Source organism: Haliotis asinina, chromosome 12, assembly GCF_037392515.1.
Source record: "Haliotis asinina isolate JCU_RB_2024 chromosome 12, JCU_Hal_asi_v2, whole genome shotgun sequence".
In the NCBI taxonomy this organism is placed as follows: Eukaryota; Metazoa; Mollusca; class Gastropoda; order Lepetellida; family Haliotidae; genus Haliotis; species Haliotis asinina.
In genome coordinates this window covers 33,572,560-33,592,999 of record NC_090291.1, presented here as the reverse complement: position 1 = coordinate 33,592,999, position 20,440 = coordinate 33,572,560, and the positions used below count along the sequence as shown (strand labels likewise).

At 40.1% G+C, this 20,440-nt stretch overlaps 1 protein-coding gene across 2 annotated transcripts in view; it reads left to right on the top strand.

Annotated features, from left to right (window-relative positions):
• The first annotated feature begins 3,739 nt into the window (after window positions 1-3,739).
• Window positions 3,740-20,440, top strand: part of LOC137257986 (zinc finger protein 64-like) — a 189,613-nt gene continuing 172,912 nt past the window's right edge. The window contains exons 1-8 of one of the 2 annotated variants that reach the window (XM_067795510.1): window positions 3,740-3,873; window positions 5,944-6,843; window positions 7,395-7,631; window positions 11,449-11,521; window positions 12,750-12,952; window positions 13,451-14,670; window positions 16,609-17,062; window positions 18,016-18,123. In XM_067795510.1, coding sequence (XP_067651611.1) covers window positions 3,861-3,873; window positions 5,944-6,843; window positions 7,395-7,631; window positions 11,449-11,521; window positions 12,750-12,952; window positions 13,451-14,670; window positions 16,609-17,062; window positions 18,016-18,123 — 3,208 coding nt within the window. In that variant the 5' untranslated portion in view covers window positions 3,740-3,860. The remainder of the gene's footprint in view (window positions 3,874-5,943; window positions 6,844-7,394; window positions 7,632-11,448; window positions 11,522-12,749; window positions 12,953-13,450; window positions 14,671-16,608; window positions 17,063-18,015; window positions 18,124-20,440) is intronic. The other variant, XM_067795511.1, reaches the window with a different exon arrangement.

Here is a 20,440-nt window from a genome sequence, read left to right as displayed (position 1 = left end):
ACAGTTAATCAGATCACAGAAAACAGACTCTGTATCAAAATTTCACAGAAAATAGGCTCCACTTTAGATGTACTACAATATATGTATTTGGTCTTTTCTGTATGTTCAGAACAGATACTTCCAAGTATATACGAGAGAGAGAGAGGAGAGAGAGAGAGAGAGAGAGTAGGGTTTGCCTGTTCAGTGACGACGATCCGACGAGTGACAAGTTCGACATGGGGCTATCTCAAAACGAGACTTGAGATTATTCATCACAGCCTAAATGTTCGAAGATACAGGGATGAAGTTTTGCGACCAGTTGTGTTGCCATTTATCCAGCAGCAACCATATGACGTTGTCTATGAACAGCGAGATTGAAGTACGACTTTCTGCATAACGCTAATGTCGTCCTTTTTTCGTAGCCAGCATGTTAACACGACGCGAATCCGATAGGACACTTACTGGACTTTATCAGGATCGACAAATCAGAGGTCTACCAGTGCCACTTGTCACTGCTCAACAACTGGAACAATGTCTCCTACGGAAATGGCAACGGATCACGCCTTATGTCATTCGCCATCTTTAAGTCATCAATGCATCGACGTATTCTGGCATGTGCATGGAGTCAAACTTATTATTGATACAGCATTTGATGACATTTTGCAGAAGAAAAACGCCTGGTTGATTTGTGTAAAAGATCAGACAATGACACCACGTAACTTTCAGTATCAGCCAAACGTTACTTTCGACTTTGTATGAAATGATTTGTGTATATTTCCTGTAGAATTGAACACTCTGTTGAAATTAAAAAGATGTTATTCACATACTGGTATGCTTCTCTTTTCTTTTCAAATATGGTCAAACGTACTGTGTACTTTCTTTTGAGCACTAGTTTATTTAAAATAATACAAAACCCCAAACGCGTCATCGTTTGTATCACCAGGGAAATAAACACTACAATAAAATTACAATTGACTGAATTATCTCTAGAAGTAATCCATTTATATTTCTATGATAAGTTCATGGGTTTCCATTTTAGTCTCTGACGTCAATACTTTTCTGACGAATTCTCACTTTACTGTCTCAATAGTGGTTCTTCTGCTGAATCTAAAGTGCCGAAGAACATTTGAACTGAAAAAAACAAACATACAAGCATTTCATATCTATTTTTATTTATTGATTGTTAAGTTTCGTTTGTTTGATATCGTATAAGAATAACATTTGATCTCGACTATTTTGCGTTCTGTTTGCCTGTTCATGGATCATTGCAAATATGAGAGTAGATCGAATCATTTCGTCGATTTTAGCAATATTGCAGCAACAACCTCTATGCTATCCCTTCCCCAGAATCACGAAGGAAGATGGGAATATACATAATCCATTCAAAAATACCTTTTCCATGTCTAACGTCGTTCATATCTAATTTGGAGGTCTGTGACAGACTCGAAAATATCAATTTTGTCAGGGTTTGAATAAACAAAGTTGGGCATGCGTCACGAAGATGCACTACTACTGCTGTCGCTAATACTAGTAGCATGGGACTTTTGTATATAATATCTCCCAAACAATATTTCAGCAATATCACAGCGGGGGAGACCACAAATGGGCTTCACACATTGTAACTATCGAACCTGGACCTTCGGCGTGACGAGCGAACGCTCTAACCATTAGGCTCCCACCTCCCTAGAATAATGAAGACGGATGAGAAATGTACGAGAGGATGTCAATACGTTTTGAGCCTTGAGCATTTTTCATACCCAGGTGTCACAGCCTATGGTACGACATTGAACCTTGGGGTGTAGCTGATGTGATATATAAGTTTTGGTATCCTACTCTCAGAAGTTATTGAACAGCTCACATTGACAGAAAGAGGCCCCCCTCGCTGCAGTGAAAATGAATAAAATTTGAGTATAGAGCAGTAATTAAGTTTTTAGTTCTTGAAGGAAACTCGGCGAAGAACATTGAAGAAAGGCTTTCAGCAGTTTATGGGAAGTCTTCCCCTTCATCTGCTACCATCAAACGATGGGTCAATGAATTTAAGCATGGTAGAGAGAGTCTTGAAGATGACGCCCGTCCAGGTCGCCCAACAACAAGCACTGGTCAGGAAAACATTGACAGAGTGCATAGACTTGTGCTGGAAAATCGTCGAATCACACTCCTTGAGCTAGAGGAGACCACAGGCATTTCACACGGATCCATCGAGACAATTCTTCATGAACATCTCGTCATGTCTAAGGTGTGCGCAAGATGGGTGCCAAGAATGCTTACAGATGAAATAAAGCAAACAAGGGTCACCATAAGCAACTCCATGCTAACCAGATACAACAAGAATCCAGAAGATTTTCACTTTAGGCTAGTAACCTGTGATGAAACCTGGATCCACCAGTATGATCCTGAGAGAGCAAACAAGAATCCATGGAATGGAAACATGTCACTTCTCCCAGGACCAAAAAGTTCAAAGCCTCCAGATCAATGCTGAAGGTAATGGCGACAGACTTCTGGGATATCAAAGGCGTCATCCACATAGATTACTTACCAAAAGGAAGAACAATGAATGGGGAATATTACGCTAACTTGTTGAGGCAAGTGCGACAGTCAATCAAGGAGAAGCGCCGGGGCAAGATCAGACGTGGTATTCTTCTACATCAAGACAATGCTCCAGTACACACCTCTCGCGTTGCAGCCGCTGCTGTCCAGGAGTGCGGGTACGAAATCTTGCTGCATCCCCCCTACTCTCCAGACCTGGCACCAAGTGATTACCATCTGTTCCCAAATCTCTAAGAAACACTTGCGTGATCGTAGATTTCAGGGTGATAATGAGCTTATTACTGCTACTGAGGCTTGGTTTGAGCAGAGACCATATAATATTATATTATATTATATGGTCTCTGGTTTGAGGACCAAAATGGCGCCTTCTACAAGGATGGCATCAGCGCCTGGCAGAAAAGATGGAACAAGTGTCTGGACTCACAAAGGGACTATGTTGAAAAATAAATGTGGTTCATACCAATATTTTGTGTTTTTCTATACAAGGTGCAAAACTTATTGACATCCCCTCGTATAATGCATAAAAAGAATATAATAGTGCTGCTACTAATGCTGCTGCTGCTGCTACTACAGCGACGACGTTAAAGTTACTACTACTACTATACTACTAGTAGTACTTATTTACTACTGATATGTGCTACTGTGGCTGCTGCTACTACTACTGCTACTACTAGAGCTACTACAACTACGACTACTTCTAGTGCTGTGCTGCTACTTCTGTGTGGGGCTTATGTATAGAATATCTCCACAGTATGCTTACAGGGTTGCTTGGGACTTATACATGGCCGTTAATGCATGGGCCTCGAGTTACAATTGAGTTATCAATACTGCATTAACAATCTCATTATGATATTTAATCTTAGTGCATGGATTAGCAATACTTTAATATAAACTGACGCGGAATAAAGAAAATTAATGAATCTGGTTATTCGTCCTGCTTTTAAATATTATGAGACCACGATGCACTGTCTGGTTCACATCATTTTCCCTGCAAATTGGCACTTAGCTGCAGCATGGTTGCTTTTCCATTCGTACGAAAATACCATGCGAATTTTATTGAAAAACGATTCAGCTTCGATGCATCTAGAGAAATGCTAACACAGCTTTGTGTAAACACTGATTCAAACTCCTGTGCTTTTTAAAGTCGCCAATCGTGATTTACATGGTTGACCCAGTTGCCTGTAGTATAAGTTGCGCGAGGAATGTAGCATCTACTTCCGTTATGATAATCGTCCATGTTCCGCCATTGTGTGTATTCGTAAAAAGAAGACGATCACTGATGGGATAACCCCGACCCTGTATTAATAAGTCGTCCCACGACGTGTGGCACCGCGATGGAGAAACAGAGTATGCATGTTTTAAACTGTTTTAGCCTAATGTCCTGCCAGTTTAAACTTCTTTGAGCGCAAGGGGCGACGCTGAAACGAGGCCTCGTTATGGCGACACTCGGTTGGGGCGAGGAAGGGCCAGGAACGGTGTCGGGCCCTGTGCAGTTTCTGACAACTCGGGCCCCTTCTACCACTATGCATCTGAACTGCAACTAGAAGTTGACAGGGTGAAGTTCAATGAGCAGTGACATAGTTTAGTTTTCTTGAAGCAGTATAAAAAAGCTGTCATCTGTTGATAAACTAATAACACGTATGACTGTTTTAGCCATGACGCTTTTCAAGGGCACCTGACAGAATAAATGTTCTTCTTGTGCTGGGTGCCGGGCTTATATATAAACAAACGGCATTGCTGCCATGCGTTCCATTCTCAATTTGAATTTGGAAAATGACGCCGAAATGAAGAACTGTGTTATTATGTTTAAAGCATTCTAACAGTGTTTACTTATTTTTTGCAACTCAAGGAAGGCTTTATGTTGAATAATGCAGCATGGTTGTAATATATCTTGTGACAATAAGAGACTTTTTTGAGCATGGAATATACATGTATTAAAATTTCTGTTTTTGTTAAGAAGTAAATTATCTTATATGGAATTACCAAAGAACAAAATAAAATTTAGAAAAATAATATTTCTTGTATCAAGAAAAACAATTAATATCCATTATTAGAAGTATGGGCTTCACTGAACAGTCATAGGACTTAAGTATTCATCACTTTGCTTAATTTCTCAGGAACTACATGTTGATTTAGTGCAGCTAGAAAACTTGTCTTGAATTTAATGTCATTTGATCGTGTTCATATTTTTTACATGTGTCAATGATCTCAGCTGCAAAGACATAATTCATGTTTTATTTTCCATTCAGTCTTACGAGAATGACCACACTATATTTCATACATATCTTGGTTATAAGAATTTTGAACATGGCGGTCTATGGACAGAATACACAATGTAATGACTATACAAAAAATACTTGAAGGAACGGTACATGGAAATAAGATACCTGTTTCCTAACAACCTTCAATATTTGGCAACTAAATACTGTCAACCAAATACTGAAAACTGAACAAATGAAAATTATTACAACTTTCTAATATATTGTGTAAGCCTATGAGAATATTGGTGACTAACGAATAGTTATGCCCCCTGACTATATGCATTCATCATTTGGGACACTATACATGCACATTTTGTTGTTAACAGAGCAATCCTCATTATCTTAGGAAGTAATAAAGATTTTTCTTCAATTAAAATTGAAAATACCCAATTAACACTATTACTTTTATATAATTTTTTACCTCAGAACGCCAAAAGAGTCTTGTAGTTATTCTATGTATACAGACTAGGTATATATGGAAGTGGGCTTTTATAATTGATCAAGGATTTAGGCACAGAACTTTATGAAATATCATCAAAGTAACTGTTGGTTTAGCATGCATATATCGTCTTGCAGGATATTTTACATACCTATAATCTGTGACACGTGGAAAAGAAAAATCTTGTAATTACACATACTAATGTGCCGTTGATATTAATGCAATGTCACAACATTTTGTAATCCTTGAATATATCACTGATCCTAAGAGTAACCACAGACTTGAGTATTCTTTCAGTAACTGTAAAGTTCAGGTCAAAATTGAATAACAGTCCATATTTAGTGTATGAAATAAGGTCCGACCAACCGCCTGAGACTGGCTGGATTTCTTATGGACAGTCTAAATTTACAGCTAGCCAGTCCTAGTGGTGTTCAAGTGATCGAAAATAATAAAAAATTCACCATAAGGATTAAAAGTGATCATCGATCGTAAAAAAACATATTTTTTATTCATCAAAAGATTTTTGTTTAGTATTACCCACTTGAATGAAGTAAACTAACCATCATATTTGATGAATATTATTGAACAAACATGAACATCCTTGCGCTTAACAACATAAAGCAATGCACCCTGTAAACTTTTAACCACTTTTATTGTTTAATTACAATTCCAATGTGTGTCTTGCATGTATGCATTAGATTCATGCTGTAATTTCAGGTTCCCTGGATGCTTTCATTGACATCCACATCTGTGGTGCCTGCAAGAGTCAATTCAACAATGTTGAAGTTTTTCTACTGCACAAGAGCCAATGCCCATCCTTGGCAGAGTTACGAGCCAAAATGGCTGCCAAGATGTCGTCTGCTTCCAGTTTGGAAGCAAATGGTAATAATGAATCGCCCCGGACAACGGAAGGGGAAGTGGCATCAATCAAACACCTTGTTCAAGCAGCAGAAAGCCAGCTGGTCTCATCCCAACAGATTTCGAGCAGTGAGTCGGAGGTGGATAGTCGACATTCAACTTCCATCACTGTTCAATCAGGTACTGGACAGTCAATGGTGTTGACCAAGGATGGCATCTTGCAAGCTCAAGAAGATTCAACCTCTGGTTGGTCACAAGTGGAACAAAATACTCCAACTTCGAGTGTCATGTTTCTGTCCAGTGAAGAGGCTGCAGTGTTTCAGAAGACAAAAGAAGCATCTTTGGAGGAGAAGAACAAAATATCCAGAAGTGAAGACAATCATGACCTTAAACAGTTACAGCCTGCCCAGACAATTTATGTGGAGGCTATCCAACAGCCGGAGCAAGACTATGACCTGAATCGGGTGAAGACGAAAGAAGAACAGTTCAGTGGCGTCAGTCTCTCTCTGAGCAGTGGTGGGTCACCTCGACAAGGGGAGAGAACTGAGGTTATTGTAACAGAGACCATGCTGACAGCATCAGGGCAGCAGGGCATGGCACCTGAGTCAGGGTCTCTGCTGCCCAATGCTGAGCTTGTCAACCAGGGTGAGCACTACTTGGTGAGCGAGGAGGGAGAAGCTTCCGAAGTTCAAAGTGTCATGTATTCAGAGGAGACGCCCTTACCTCCACTCAGGCCTTTCACTAGCATTAGGGGACAGGGTAAGTATGTTCAAAATCAGCATATTGTTATTGATACAATTACTTGTTTTTCAGATTTGTTGTTGAGTGATGGGGTAGCCTAGTGGTTAAAGCATTGACTCATCATGCCAAAGACCTGGGTTCGAATCCCCAAATGGGTTCAGTGTGTGAAGCTGATTTCTGGTGTCCCACGCCATGATGGTGCTGGAATTCTGCAACAACTGGCATAAAAGCCAAACTCTGTCATTCATATTTGTCGTCATTTTTTTTATTTAAAACATATTTATGTTGTACATGTCTATATAAAACAATAATTTTAATGCTGTATCAAGTAATATGAATTGGTTCTTGAGGGCTTTTTTAGCGCTAAGAATGTTGACATTGTCTCACATTTTTTCCTCAGAAATTTGAATATATGTGACCTTTCTCATTCATATTTATCAGGTACATTGTCCTTTATTATTATGAGAACAAAACTGATTTTTGGCTATCATTCCAACATTTCAGATTAACCGGATTCACCTCTTGATCCTTTTCCTCATGACAGGTATTTTCTATGACATGTGTTGCAGAACTGATGTTGGCGATAGATGACCCTGTGTCACCGAGTCGCAAGAAGTACAAGTGCACATTTGCAGCCTGTAACTTCATCACGCTGTATGTTCGTGATCTTGAACGCCATGTTCGAACACACACGGGTGAGCGTCCATTTCAGTGTATGCACTGCAGCAAAGCCTTCAGCCGCAGTGACAAACTCAAGATACACCTTCGGGGACACACAGGGAGCAAGCCCTTCAAATGTCATTACTGTGAGTATACTGACCTTCAGATATCTTTACTTTAAAGTTTAAGTGAATGCAGCACCTTAAAATGAAAATATTAGGAATGTGAGTGATTTGAATTGTTATAATGATGATGTTTTAGGACAACCAGTTGCCCCAAGACTTGCCTCCTTTTAATCTGTAATGTGTTTTCAAGGTTGCTGTCAAAGCTGTTGTAAATTGTTCAACATTATATCCTGTGAGACCTGTGAAGGTCCCGTGGTAGAATAGGCCTTCAGCAACCCATGCTTGCCATAAAAGGCGACTGTGCTTATCGTAAGAGGCGACTAACATGATCGGGTGGTCAGGCTCGCTGGCTTGGTTGACACATGTCATCGGTTCCCAATTGTGCAGATCAATGCTCATGTTGTTGATCACTGGATTGTCTCGATTATTTACAGACTGCCGTCATATAGCTTGAATATTGCTGAATGCAAAACTAACCTCACTCACTCACTCACTCACTCACTCACTCACTCATATCCTGTGACCTCTGTGGATGCTGGAGAGAAAGCTTGGGGCAAGGGAAGTAACTCTGCCAATCTTACATCTTCTGTGGCCCAAGTTTGTCACACAGATCCTGAATCACATTATTTGCCCTTTCTGCCAGCCATTTGTGCAGTGATAGAGCCTTTTGTGAAGAAGGTCTAGATTCCCTCAGGTTCTGGGTGTGCTGTTTCACTTAGGCTCTTTTCAATTCAAATGGAATTATTCGTTTCTTTCAAAATAATTTAATTCTCAGTGTAGATATTAGCCAACTGCTACCACTGTTGCTCTGGGTGTGCTTGTTCCTATATTTGGTGACTGCTCAATCCAAACACAAAATAACTAGGTAAATGTCAGTTTTCTTGTTTATTGTACACTTTAGCACCAGTATTTTTTAAATATAAATTACTTAAAACTAATAAAAGTCTCACAATATTGTCACTAAAACGCAATGAGAGGTGCTTGTTTCAGATGTGTAGGTGTATACCATTGTGTACTGTGTCACATGTGTTTTAAATGCCATAATGTGTAGTTTGTACTACAAATGCCATTTATTATATGACTGCCAAATTTAATTTTATCTGATTGGTTGAGCTGTCACAGGGCATCTTGTGACACAGCATTATCAGGCCCCCCTAAGTAATTGAAGGAAATACAGCAAATTTGAAGGAATTGCATCTCAAATGTAAACAAACGCAGCCCACTCGCGAAACAATTGCAGCGATATCGGTAGTTTAGCGGTAATAACAGAAACACATCGGCCCTATCGGAAGCAATGTCGGTAATACTGGAAACACGATCGGCCATCTTCGGAGATTTTTCGGTCGCGAGCGGAAACTCACGCAGCAAAACATGGCGTCGTTGGAAGAAGCACCCGTCTCGGTGAGATTTGTTTTTAGTTCCTACTATTACATTTTCATACTTATCCATCTTTGACCACCCGCGTTGAATGCGTTTAGGTATGAGGTGTTGTCGGGGCAATAGCTTATGTTTTTAGGAAAAGATTGTCACTGCAGAAGAGTGTCACAAGTCATGCCCCTGGAGATTGTTTACATCTGAACATCGAAGTCGTGCCGATGATTACGAACATCATGAACGTGCGCCATGAAGAAGTTTATGAGCCATAATTTTTCTTGCTACGAAGTGCAATTGACAAATTTAAACACATTTTACAAAAAATGATGTTATATCTGGCGCACGTTCGTAATCATCGGCACGACTTCGATGTTCAGATGTAAACAAACTACAGGGGCATGACTTGTGACACTCTTCTGCAGTGACAATCTTTTCCTAAAAACATAAGCTATTGCCCCGACAACACCTCATACCTAAACGCATTCAACGCGGGTGGTCAAAGATGGATAAGTATGAAAATGTAATAGTAGGAACTAAAAACAAATCTCACCGAGACGGGTGCTTCTTCCAACGACGCCATGTTTTGCTGCGTGAGTTTCCGCTCGCGACCGAAAAATCTCCGAAGATGGCCGATCGTGTTTCCAGTATTACCGACATTGCTTCCGATAGGGCCGATGTGTTTCTGTTATTACCGCTAAACTACCGATATCGCTGCAATTGTTTCGCGAGTGGGCTGCGTTTGTTTACATTTGAGATGCAATTCCTTCAAATTTGCTGTAATTCCTTCAATTACTTAGGGGGGCCTGATTATGTTAACCTCACATGTGGTTAACATAGCAACCTGTAGACCCCACTCTGCTAAAAGTGGAATGGTAAACCCATAACCGTAACTCCTGATTCCACATGTCAGTTACAACAGCATAAGATAGGCATTGCCTTATTTCTGTGATGTTACTGATTCAGAGTTGCTTCCCTTTCCAAACAATGGTAGAATTGTAGGATTATATTAGGACATTGTTAAACATGTATGGCTTTGGTTTTGTTTGGGTAAAGCCAAGAAGTTGGTACTGGCAATGACTTTCTAGCTGTATTTAAACAAAGACTTATAGATTCTGCAAAGCAAAATATGTTCAGCAAAATAAATGAGTCAGTTCATTTATCTTATTATAAATCATTAAAGTCATTACTGGATGTTGAGTACTATATCTCCAATGTACAGACCCGTGAAGGTCCCGGGGTAGAATAGGCCTTCAGCAACCCATGCTTGCCATAAAAGGTGACTATGCTTGTCGTAAGAGGCGACTAACGGGATCGGGTGGTCAGACTAGCTGACTTGGTTGACACATGTCATCGGTTCCCAATTGCGCAGATCGATGCTCATGTTGTTGATCACTGGATTGTCTGGTCCAGACTCGATTATTTACAGACCGTCGCCATATAGCTGGAATATTGCTAAGTGCGGCGTAAAACTAAACTCACTCACTCACTCCAATGTACATCTAAAGGAACATAGACGTTATTTATGCTTATTACGTATTCAACAATTGCCAATCCTATGTAATGTAAGATTTAAAGATGTCAGTGGAACCAGCAAAATATGTAAAATGTGTAACAGTAATAGTTTGGAAGATGAACCACATTTTCTAATAACACCTGTAGTCGCACAGCTCACAACCATAGGGTTTCTCGCCTGTGTGTGTCCACATGTGGCGCTTCAGGTCAGAGTTAATCTTGAACTTGGCGTCACACAGAGAGCACTGGAATGGTGTGTGCCCCGTGTGTGTTTCTAATATTTACCAGAACTAAATTGTCCATCTACCGTAGGCAAATATTATAAGTTGTTAACATGTAAAGATAAGAATCTGCTTATAAAAATTGCGCTGTTTATTCAACATACTCTTTATAAAACAAATTGTATCCAGAGATAAACGAGACATACATGTTTACTCTAATGTATATCTGTAAACCATATTGTCAACACATCATATATCACCTTGCATTTATTTACTGCACATGGGCCAATGGCCTTTATACCGAAATAAAATCTCATCCCTTTCCAAACAATGGTTGGCAAGAAGGATCATTGATGTCATCTTTAATCACTCTTAAAATCAGGACCGTCTTAGTTTTGCATCATATGATGAACAGTTATTGACTTCAGTTACGGTTGATCCAATAATTTATTGGTCTTGGACCAGTGATATTCATGGCAGCTCTTGTCAGTGAATAACACTTGTCAAAAGTTAGTAACAACATTTATTGATCTGACAGTCAGGGGGTCACTAAAGTTACTTTGTGCATACATTTAGGGGTGTGTGTGTGTGTTTGTCATTCACATTGTACATGCTTGTACATTCACGTTTCTGCCCCCCTCCCCTCCAGCCATAAATTATGAACGGTCCCTAACTGTATTATGTATCATCTGTATCACATGTATCATGTATCATATTCTTGATCTCCCCAGGCGACTATGGAGCAGCGGACAGCAGCAGCCTGAGAAAACACCTTCGCATACACACTGATGAGAGGCCATTTAAGTGAGCTTTAAATTTATAGATTTAAGTTTCAAATTTTTAAAGATATTTCCATGTGTAAAAGGCTGGACAGGACAGTTGGCAGGGTAGCCTAGCAGTTAGAGCATTTGCTTGTCATGCTGAAGATCTGGGTCCAATTCCCCTCATGGGTACAATGTTTAAAAACCGGTTTTGGTGTTCCCTGCCGTGATATTGTGTTTACAAATATTTGGGAGTGGGAACGGGGAGGAGAGGGATATATATCATAAGTTGTAATTTGTAATATTGAAACATAAACTGAATATGAATATGGGTAAAAAATAATCATGATCATATCATTTAAAATTTTATATGAGTAATAATCCCTCATATATGCATCTGACTCAGGGGCTGATATTAAACCAGTATTTTACCTTTTTCCATTGAGGTAGTTTTAATTACTACTAATGTTTTGCCTGGTTAAAGGATAATTAAATATGTGTGATACACATGTGATGTACAGAAAACAATGTGTCATGATTTTGTCTAAATGTGTTCAAATACTTTTGATAAACAAAGACACTAAAATGTTGGTCAGTTGTCCTTTAAATATATACAGTTTACAACCTATTTAAATTACATTTTGTTATGATTTAAAGTTGCTCTTTGTATTTTTATTTCTGTAATTTGACCAAGGTTTGGTCAGAAATAGCGGGACAGAAACTGGCAGTGAGCACTTGTCAACTATCTTGAGTGTTTGACTTGATTGTCATACTTGTTTTGTGAGTGCATTTAGTTGTACACCACAATATTCCAGCTATATGGCACAGTTGGTAAATAATTGAGTCTGGACCTTACAATCCGATGATCAACAGCATGATCATAGATCTATGCATCTGTTATGTTAACATGTGTCAACCAGGTCTAACATCCCAATCCCATTCGTTGCCTCTGGCAACGAGCATGGGTTACTGAAGAGCAATTCTAGCCTGGAGGTTAATGGATATCGACTTGTTGATATAGATAGGTAGTGTCCTTGGACACTGTGTTGAATGTAATGAATTTTCAGTCAACTTTTCAGGTTGATTCCTAACACTGAGGGGTGGTGGAGTAGCTGAGTGGTTAAAATGTTCACTTGTCATGGGTTCGACCTGGGTTCGATTCCCAACATGCGTACATAGTGTGAAGTACATGGTGTCTCACGATATTGCTGAAAGTGGCGTATAAGTAAGCTCACTCACTTCTATCACCGATGTGGCTTTATTGTCTCCAGATGCCAGATTTGCCCATATGCCAGCCGTAACTCCAGCCAGCTGATTGTCCACCTCCGCACACACACGGGGGACACACCATTCCAGTGCTCTCTGTGTGATGCCAAGTTCAAGATTAACTCTGACCTGAAGCGCCACATGCGGACACACACAGGCGAGAAACCCTATGGTTGTGAGCTGTGCGACTACAGGTGTTCCATTAGAGGTAAGGAGTTACCCCCCTTGATGTGCTGCCAAAGTTAATATATTGTTGAGGAAATATCTGTATTGAATCTAAGGTTCTAACCAAGGTGAGGAGGTATCTGCCATTGTTGTACAGTAAAATTAGTTTATTATTTATCTGTATAATTGTCTGTCTTTAAGAAGTTCCAGAGAGTGTATGGAATGTCCCTTTTGCTTTATTCCAAAACCTCAGCTAAGAAGAATTACCTGCCCTTGATATTCTATAAATGTCCCTTTGAAGGGTGTCACTGATATACTGAATGCCTTGTATAGTGAGAATACTTCACCATCAAAGTATTTTATCCAAGGTATAGACATATTTGATGTGTATATCCTCGTGCATTCAAAATAATGGCTGGCCTAGAGGTCCAGTGCTGGTTGTTGCTTTCTCAAGCTGGCAGTTCTAGATATCAGCAGGTCACTAATATACTCACTCACTCACTCACTCACTCACTCTCTCATTCACATACATATGTTTCAGGGAACCTGAAAAGTCACATCCGTATAAACCATTCCAATGAGAATGAGGTGAAGTGCAACTATTGTGACTTTCAGACGTCGTCACGGAAACTACTCCGGGAACACAAGAAGATTCATGACACAACCCACCCAGTAAAGTGTCCGACATGTAATTATTGCTGTGCTAACAACAGTGCCCTCAAGGCTCATATGCGCATCCACAGTGATGAGCGGCCCTTTAACTGTAACTTCTGTTCCTACTCATCAAAGCAAAGTGGTAACGTGAAAACCCATGTCCGTAAGAAGCACCCTGAAAAGTTGCTGGGGGATCGTAAACCAGGCAGAACAGTTATGAAGAAGGGTGCTAGGGCTGTGGCAACAAATACACCCAGTCCAACTAAAACTCGAGAGGAGAGAGGATATGGGTCCAATCTAAAACCAAATTGTAAGAAAACGTTTAGTTGTAATATATGCACAGCTGCTTTTGTGAGAGAGGACTCTCTCAGAAGTCACATGAGACAGCATTGTAAGGAGATTGCACAGAACCTGGAGAGCACAGCCTTGGCAGTTCTTCAGCTCCAGAATGCTGGCCCAAGTGACAGCCAGATGTCCGACACAGTTGTGTCAACCATCGCCAGTATGGTTCAACCAGGGGACCAAATAGAGACTGAGATGGAAGCGGTGATGGTGGCATCACCCAGCAGCATCGTTTCCAGTGTCAATGTCGTCCAGTCTCCTGTTGTCTCCCACACGATTCAGACGTCTGCTCAGATGGCTCAGCAAAGGATGAATATCAGGAGGAAGAGGTCTAGTAGCCGGGGTGGGCTTCAGGACATAGCTGAAGCTGCTGCTACCCTCTCCCAGATTCCCCATGGATGTCCCTCCCCAGTCCGACCGACATCACCCTATCAACATCAACAGCAGCAATATGTGACCACCTCCCGGGCACACACTTCTGCTAATATGGGATTCCCTGATGACTCGTTATCCCTTGGTCAGCTTCCTCCAACATCAGAACATCAGAATATGCACCATCAGCAGTTTATACAAAGCTCTCAGAGCATGCAGGTCCTGCAGAACCCATACCCAGGGCTGAAGCTGATGAACAACAAGCCTTACCCGTCAAATGATGGAGTTCCACATTCCCTGCCTCACCATCACCAGGTGGTCCAACACATGAACCCTCATCAGCTTCCTCGGGGCATTGCTCAGCAACCTGACGCAGGGGCCATTAACTTACAGGCAAGACATATAATACTTACCAAATAATATTTTTTCATTTTTCATCTTTTTTTTCTTGGCCAAACTTGAAATACTTAGTATTTAAAAGGAACATTACTTTGACATTTTTTCCCTCCTGATCTAGGTTTTCTGTGGTCAAAATTCCATAAAAGAAGAAATATAAATTGGCCTGGCCTAATTATACAATAATGGGCATGTGACTTAAGTGTCTGACTGGTCTGTACTTGGATATATGACACATTATGATGGGTAATAACTTCTTTTTATTCTTATATGACATTTAAAAGCTAATTCTTGCTCCTTCGCCAGGACATCCATAAAAACTTGTCGTATTTATGTTCATATAACTTCTAAAATCCCCTTCAAGAACTGGTCTGTACATGTATGACAAACTGAATGTTTTCATTTTTGTTGTACTGATGTTTTCTTACTGGAAGTAATACTGTCATGATGTAATATGTATAAAGAACTCAGTGTATATGTGTAGACTTGGTCTCATCGCTATGTGGCTGAATAAAATGCTGATGCAACATAAAATATAAGTCACTCCAGACAGTAAACTATGGTTGTAACAAACTCAAAGTATTGACTACGTTTTGTTTCTTATAATCAAAGTTTGTTAACTGAAACTGACTAAAATATACAGCATACAGCAGGATCAAAATAAGTATGTTTTATCCGTTGGTTCACTAAACAACGGGGGTGGGGACACAGCCTGATTTTTGAGGTATTTACTCATGATGATCCACGTTTGATCTCTCACATGGTTGCGGTATGTGAAGTGCCTTTCTGGTGTCCCCCTGCTGTGATATTGCTGGAATATTTCTAAAAGTGGCACAAACTTAAATCATTAACTTACTCATTATGAGAAACTGTTATATTCATTTACTGGATAAAGATTCAAGTGTGATACAAATGAAACATATTTCTAGTGTCTCCCACTGTATTAAATATTTAATGCTTGAATACTGCTAAAACTGGCATAAAACTTGACTCACCCACTGTACTACTAGAGTGAGTGAGTGAGTTTAGTTTTACACTGCACTCAGCAATATTCCAGCTATATGTCGGCGGTCTGTAAATAATCGAGTCTGGACAATCTAGTGATGAACAGCATGATCATCAATCTGCATAGTTGGGAACCGATGACATGTGTCAACCAAGTCAGCAAGCCTGACCACCTGATCCCATTAGTCGCCTCTTACGACAAGCATAGTCGCCTTTCCTGGTAAGCATGGGTTGTTGAAGGCCTGTTCTACCCCAGGACCTTCACGGGTCCTGTGTTACTATACCTATGTGTTGAACAAGGAGAAGTTTGTGCTTTAGTTTAATCTATGCATGAAACAGATGGGGCCATTAACTGCCAAACTATATGAATAATTATAATTAGGGTGTAAAATCCAATGGCAGATTGCCTACCTAGTAGAATTTTGCATTTTATGGCATGCAAAGTGTTAGGGATATGCCAGAACCATTCATGTGAATTATCTCACAATCATTCACTGAATTATCTTTCATGGACATATTTCAGTGTGAGATTTTGGTTTTGGGGGGTATTTCTCTCAGTGCCTGCAGCAAGTGCAGCCTGGCCTATAGCTTTGGCTTCATCACCAAAATTATGGTTACACCATAAAATAATGTCACTGGTTCTGAATAACTAACATAAATGCTTTTTCAGCAATTTTCATCTAAAGTCCTCAGTACCAGATACACCCAACAAACCTTACCCTATGATGATAAATGATTCATGATTCAGTTTCGGTTTTGTGTTACGTTTATTTATAAATCTCAACCATATGCTTACTGCTAGATTAATGGCAGCTATACAGATGTTAGAGGGTTTATTGTAACCTGCATCAGACACCTTTACCTTTAACATTGGCATTGTGTTGCACCTAAGAAAATGTGAAATCATTTTTTAATTATTCTGTATTGTAGGTTGTCCAGCCACCTGACCCATACCCGGTCAGCCTGGTCACACGTGACCTTCAACTTCAACAGCAGCAGAATCAACACCAGCAACAGCAACAACAACAGCAGCAGCAGCAACAACATATGCACCAGTCCCAACTAGCACAACATGCACATCCTCAACACCTACAACCTCAACAACACCCCCAGCAGCAGCAACAGCATCACCATGGAGCAGCATCAGCGACGCAGTCAGCACAAATACAAATTATCCTTCCATCGAGTGGCTTCTCCTCGCCCCATCATGCCAACCAACAAGTGCCTCAAGTGTCGCTCCCAGGTCAAGTGTCCCAGCCCAGTCGTCCACAGATTGTTGTACAGTTCCAGGAACCGGCGGTGTCGACGCCTGCACCACAGCCAAATGTCATCACGCTGTCCTCGTCTGTCTGTCAGGCGCTCATCTCACAGATGCGCATGCAAGGTAAATGAGTCAGTGAGTGAGTTTAGATTTACACCACACATACCAATATCCAAGCTATATGGTGCCATCTGTGAATAATCAAGGCTTACAAGGAGAGTTCTATGAATATACAACTTCTTTATGTAACACAAACAACATTTTGGTGTAGTGCTAACACTGTCTTCTGGCAAGTGATCTGTATATATCTATATTCATAGAACTCTCCTTAATGTTCATCACACCAGCTTCTAAATGCCACTCAAAGAAGTCTGGACTAGACAATCTAGTGATCAATAGCCCGAGGACTGATCTTCACTATTGGAATATGATGACATGTGTCGACCAAGTCAGTGAGTCTGACCATCCGATCCTGTTAGTCACCTCTTACAACAAGGATGAGTTACTGCAGATCAATTCTAACGCATATTTTGATGGGTCACAATGTAAATGAGAGTGGGACAGGTTATTTGGGCCTTTCTTATAAATAGATCTTATTCCCTTTCCATGTTAACAAATATTCATAATAAGCAAATGCATACAGAATGAAGGTAGCAGATGTAAAACTAATGATTTTTTAAGCAGACAATTATTTAAGCAGACAGTAATTTGGCTTCCACACTGAGGAAGTATTTTATGAATGCTTCACTTGTTACATGTTTTTTGTGTGTAAGAGAAACTGCACTACAATTTGTCAGCAAGTTTCTTCCACAACTTGTCATAGACATATCACTGTGGCTGTTGTAAGTGCTGTACTGTAGAATTGCTTTTTAATGTCGCTCCTATACACAGACATATGGGCTGTGATTGTGAAAAGTACCTCCAGTGATTGAAAGTGAGGAAATAGAATGTAGATGTTCAGAGTTTAGTATATAACTGTAACAGATCATGTAGGTTATAGATCAGGAGCAGTTGTATTGTGGTTGATGTCAGAGTGTGTGCCTCCATTCTGCATGTTTCTATAAATCTCATTACAGATTCAATAGCAGGCCAAAACACTGGCTATCAACCAGACAGCACGTCTGTGACATCCCAGGAAGTTGTTGTTGCCGTTGATGCACAAGGAGCAACGTCATCCCATGGAGGTCAGTACATAGAGTACTTCAGTACTTGAATTGTATACTTGAGAGCTTGTAGTGCTTGCTTTAGTACTTGTACTGTGTACTTGAGAGCTCGTAGTGTATACTTGTGTATTTGTACTGTGTACTTCAGAGGTTGTGTGTACTCCAGTACTTGTACTATGTACTTAAGACCTTGTGTCTACTTCAGTAGTTGCACTGTAAACTTGAGAGCTTGTAGTGCTTGCTTTAGTACTTGTACTGTGTACTTGAGTACTTGTACTGTGTACTTGAGAGCTCATAGTGTATACTTGTGTACTTGTATTGTGTACTTGAGAGCTTGTAGTGCTTGCTTTAGTACTTGTACTGTGTACTTGAGAGCTTGTAGTGCTTGCTTTAGTACTTGTACTGTGTACTTGAGAGCTTGTAGTGCTTGCTTTTATGCTGGTGGTGGGCAAGGTTAGCCAAGCATTCCTCAACAATTGGTTGTGCATGGTTGTGTGCCTTAAGAAAATCAAAGTTGTAAGTGATTGAGTTTAGCTTCTCACTGCACACAGCAGTATATTGCGGCGGTTTGTAAATAATCAAATCGGGACCAGACAGTCCAGTAATCAACAGTATGAGCATCAATCTGCACAGTTGGAATACAATGACATATGTCAACCAAGTCAGAGAGCCTGACCACCTGATCCTGTAAGTCGCTTCTTATGACAGGCATGGCTTAGTGTAGATCAATTCCAACCAAAGTGGTAAACTTTGAGACCTGTATCACTTCATGCCTTTCTCAAGCTGACATGTCTAGATATGACAAGGGGCGGTGTGGTAGCCTAGTGGTTAAAGCTGAAGACCCAAGCTCGATTCCCCACGTGGATACAAAGCCTGTTTCTGAGGTCCCCTGCCGTGATATTGCTGGAACATTGCTACAAGCTGTATAAAACTCACAACTGTTTATCTGCAATGCCTCTGTGTTGGAGCTCTTATTCAGTGCTTGTGCTTGTGCTTGTGCTTGTGCTTGTGCTTGTGCTTGTGCTTGTGTGTACATAACTGCTTCAATTTAGTTTGGACTTACTGCATGCTGTGCTTTAAGTGCTTATAGTGCTTACAAAATTTCTTGTAGCTTTAATAATTAGCAAATCTTTTGGGGCATCATTTTGTAACATTATTTTCAAATTAATGACCACATGGAAACGTTTTTTCCCTTATGTTCTCAATTGAAATCACCATTGTTGTCATGGATACTGCAAGTTACTTTTAGGCATACACAAATGTACCTTAGCAAGCATCAAGATATGAAATGATTCCCTGGAACCATTCTTCAAACTCAACCTAGTTCATGTCATTGTCTTGTCATGTCGTGGTGAGAATATTGGCTATCAGTGACCCGTGCTAGTCGAAAGGGGTGACTGACGGGATTGGGTGGTCAGGCTTGCTGACTTGGTTGACAGATGGTTTATTAGTGGTACGTGTATGCGATGCTTATGTTAGGCAGCATAAACAAAATTAAATCTTTCTTGGGCACATGTTTTTCAAAATTGATGAGGGCAGTAGGACTTTCTTTTTTAATTTTTCTCAGAAAAAAATGCGGAGCGGGTACACATTTTTATTTTATTTTATTTTTATTATATTTTTATTCTCTCAGAAATACAGCTTGGAATGTTTAGCATGTGCTAATGAGTTATAGGTTCAGTCACACTCGTTCATACAGACACTCATTCTTATAGTAGACAATGGATGATTGGGACGCGTCAAAAATATTTTTTTAAATGGCAATCAAAATTGTTATGCGCACAAATAAAAATGACGTACTGATGCCCAAGAAACATTTCACTTTTTTTATTTAGCCTTACACTTTTGGAACTCTCCCTATACAACTTGTTTCTAAAAAGCACATCGAGAATTGACTTCAGACATTGTCCCCATTTGGGAATTGAACCTGGACTTTTTGTGGAATAAACAGATGCACTGACCTTAGATCTACCGCAGTGACTTGTTGTAGCAGGGAGACCATGACTGCCCATTATTTACTGGGGAAGGAGGAGTAAGACCTTAGGATAAAATTTGAAAAATAACTGCCATAGAAATAGGTGTAACCCACTTCATATGTGGTTGCAGTTATCTGCCCTTGAATTATCCAGGATCATCAGGCAAAAGCTGTTTCAAAATTTGAAGTTCCTCTTTTAACATCCTTCGTCAGAACAGTGCTGTGATAATTGCACTAGAGATTAGGAATCTTATGATTTTAAGACCCATGTCAACAGGTTGCCTCTGATAGATTGATTCAGGTGTGTACCCTTTACACTCTGTCATGTTAGGGGAGAGGTGCTCTGCATCTACATTAAACTAT